The 1,766-nt window shown below is 30.7% G+C and overlaps 1 protein-coding gene across 1 annotated transcript; it reads left to right on the forward strand.

The window, feature by feature from the left end:
* The first annotated feature begins 863 nt into the window (after positions 1-863).
* On the forward strand, positions 864-1,550 carry LOC103312025 (general transcription factor II-I repeat domain-containing protein 2B-like). Its single transcript, XM_008192020.1, has one exon. The coding sequence runs from the start codon at positions 864-866 to the stop codon at positions 1,548-1,550; it is 687 nt and encodes a 228-aa protein (XP_008190242.1).
* The last annotated feature ends 216 nt before the right edge of the window (positions 1,551-1,766 follow it).

The following is a 1,766-nucleotide window of genomic DNA, read 5'->3' on the forward strand; positions in this document are numbered from 1 at the left end:
ATGGACTTGTAACAATACGGATAATTTAATGCAAGATCCCAAATGATTAGTGTCTAACTATTTTCTTATTGCATCATATTACTTTCGAATCGTAAATCGTAATACGTAAATCCGTTGACAGTATAAACTAGTTTAGACACTAGGAAATTAATTTTATGTGAATAAATATTTTAATTTTGGAAACATTTTATTTTATTTTATTTTTATTTTAGCATACATTACGGGCGTGAGCCCTATTTACATTAAATATTAGTAAAAGTAATTATAATAGTGGGATAAACAGTGAATTTACATAAATACACATATATATAGATAACATAAATATTTGATTAGGTTTGTGAGAACGAAAAGGAGGGGTCAGAATTGGCAATAGACATACAGCGCCGAAGTGGTTCATTTAAACCAGGGATCGGCAACTGGCGGACCGCGGTCCGGATCCGGACCGCGGAAGGCAAAACTCTGGACCCTGTCAACACATTGTACTTCATTATGTTATTTTCTGTAATAGTATTATTATTAATAGAGAAATTAATTTAATTTAATTTATCAAACTCAGATTATAGTTATATCATAATTCATTGAAAAATATTTTATCGGGCAGGTAATAAACGGTTTTATTACAATGTTATCGGCCGACGGCCGAGTCGCGACAATACCAAATATTTCAATTTTCTAAGAACTCCGAAGAACCGACGGCAAAAAATTATATTTATTGCTTATTGTTGCTATCCATTGAAATAATTTTATTATTTGTCTGTCTCCAGTATTTTCTAAATAACAATTTAGTTAACGATTTAGTACGTGTACATTCACGATTCGCCTGTGGATAGAGTGCGTGTTTCGTTTTATATTATTCGTTCAATATGTTGAGTAAAAAACGCAAAATCGACAGCGAAAATAAGAAGTTTATGAACAAGTGGAATGAACTATATTGTTTTGTATTGCCTGAAAGGGTTGGAGCCATTCCAGTCTGTTTAATTTGCAATTCAACTGTTGCTATTATTAAAAGTGGAAATTTAAAACGGCATTATGAAAATACTCATAAAGATTTTCATACAAAATTTCCTCCAGGCAGTGAAGTGCGTAAAAATAAGCTCCATGCATGTATGTTATCTTACAAAAATAGTACGACTACACTTATACGGTGTATGAGTGAACAAGAGAAATCAACTAAAGCAGCGTTGCGTGTTTGCTGGGTTCTTAATAAGCACCAAAAACCGTTTTCCGATTCCGAAATAGTAAAAGAGTGTATGTTGGAAGTGGTCACTGCACTTTTTCAAGAAAATAAAAAAATCGTTACCTCTATCCAAGATATTCCTTTGTTGGCAAGGAGTAACACAAGAAGGGCGGAAATGTTGGCAGCCGAAAACAAAAAAAGCTTATTTGAACTTTTGCATAAGTCACCGTGCTACTGCATTGCGCTTGATGAATCTTGTGACTTAGTTGATTCTGAACAAATGTCAATTTTCGTACGATTCTTTGACATTGAAAATAAAGTGTTTAGAGAAGAGTTACTAGGTAAGGAAAAGAAATGCAATTTTTCGCATTAAATAATTTACTGTAATAGATATTTTTTTTTTCATACTTTTCATATTGTAATTTTTAATATAAAAATGTATTATTTATTTATTTATTTGTAATAACTGAATAATTATTTTTATTTTTATACTACTATTTTTAAAATATAAAGATTTGAAAAAGATTTTTTCACTGGACCTCATTGATTTATTATTTTAATTTTTAGGACTCCAATAGAAATTACTTGC

The sequence above is a fragment of the Acyrthosiphon pisum genome, unplaced genomic scaffold (genome assembly GCF_005508785.2).
Source record: "Acyrthosiphon pisum isolate AL4f unplaced genomic scaffold, pea_aphid_22Mar2018_4r6ur Scaffold_21489;HRSCAF=24104, whole genome shotgun sequence".
NCBI classification, from domain to species: Eukaryota; Metazoa; Arthropoda; class Insecta; order Hemiptera; family Aphididae; genus Acyrthosiphon; species Acyrthosiphon pisum.

What these genes read in the sequence shown, in the direction of transcription:
- LOC103312025 (XM_008192020.1), top strand. Translation starts at nt 864, where the DNA reads ATGTTGAGTAAAAAACGCAAAATCGACAGCGAAAATAAGAAGTTTATG.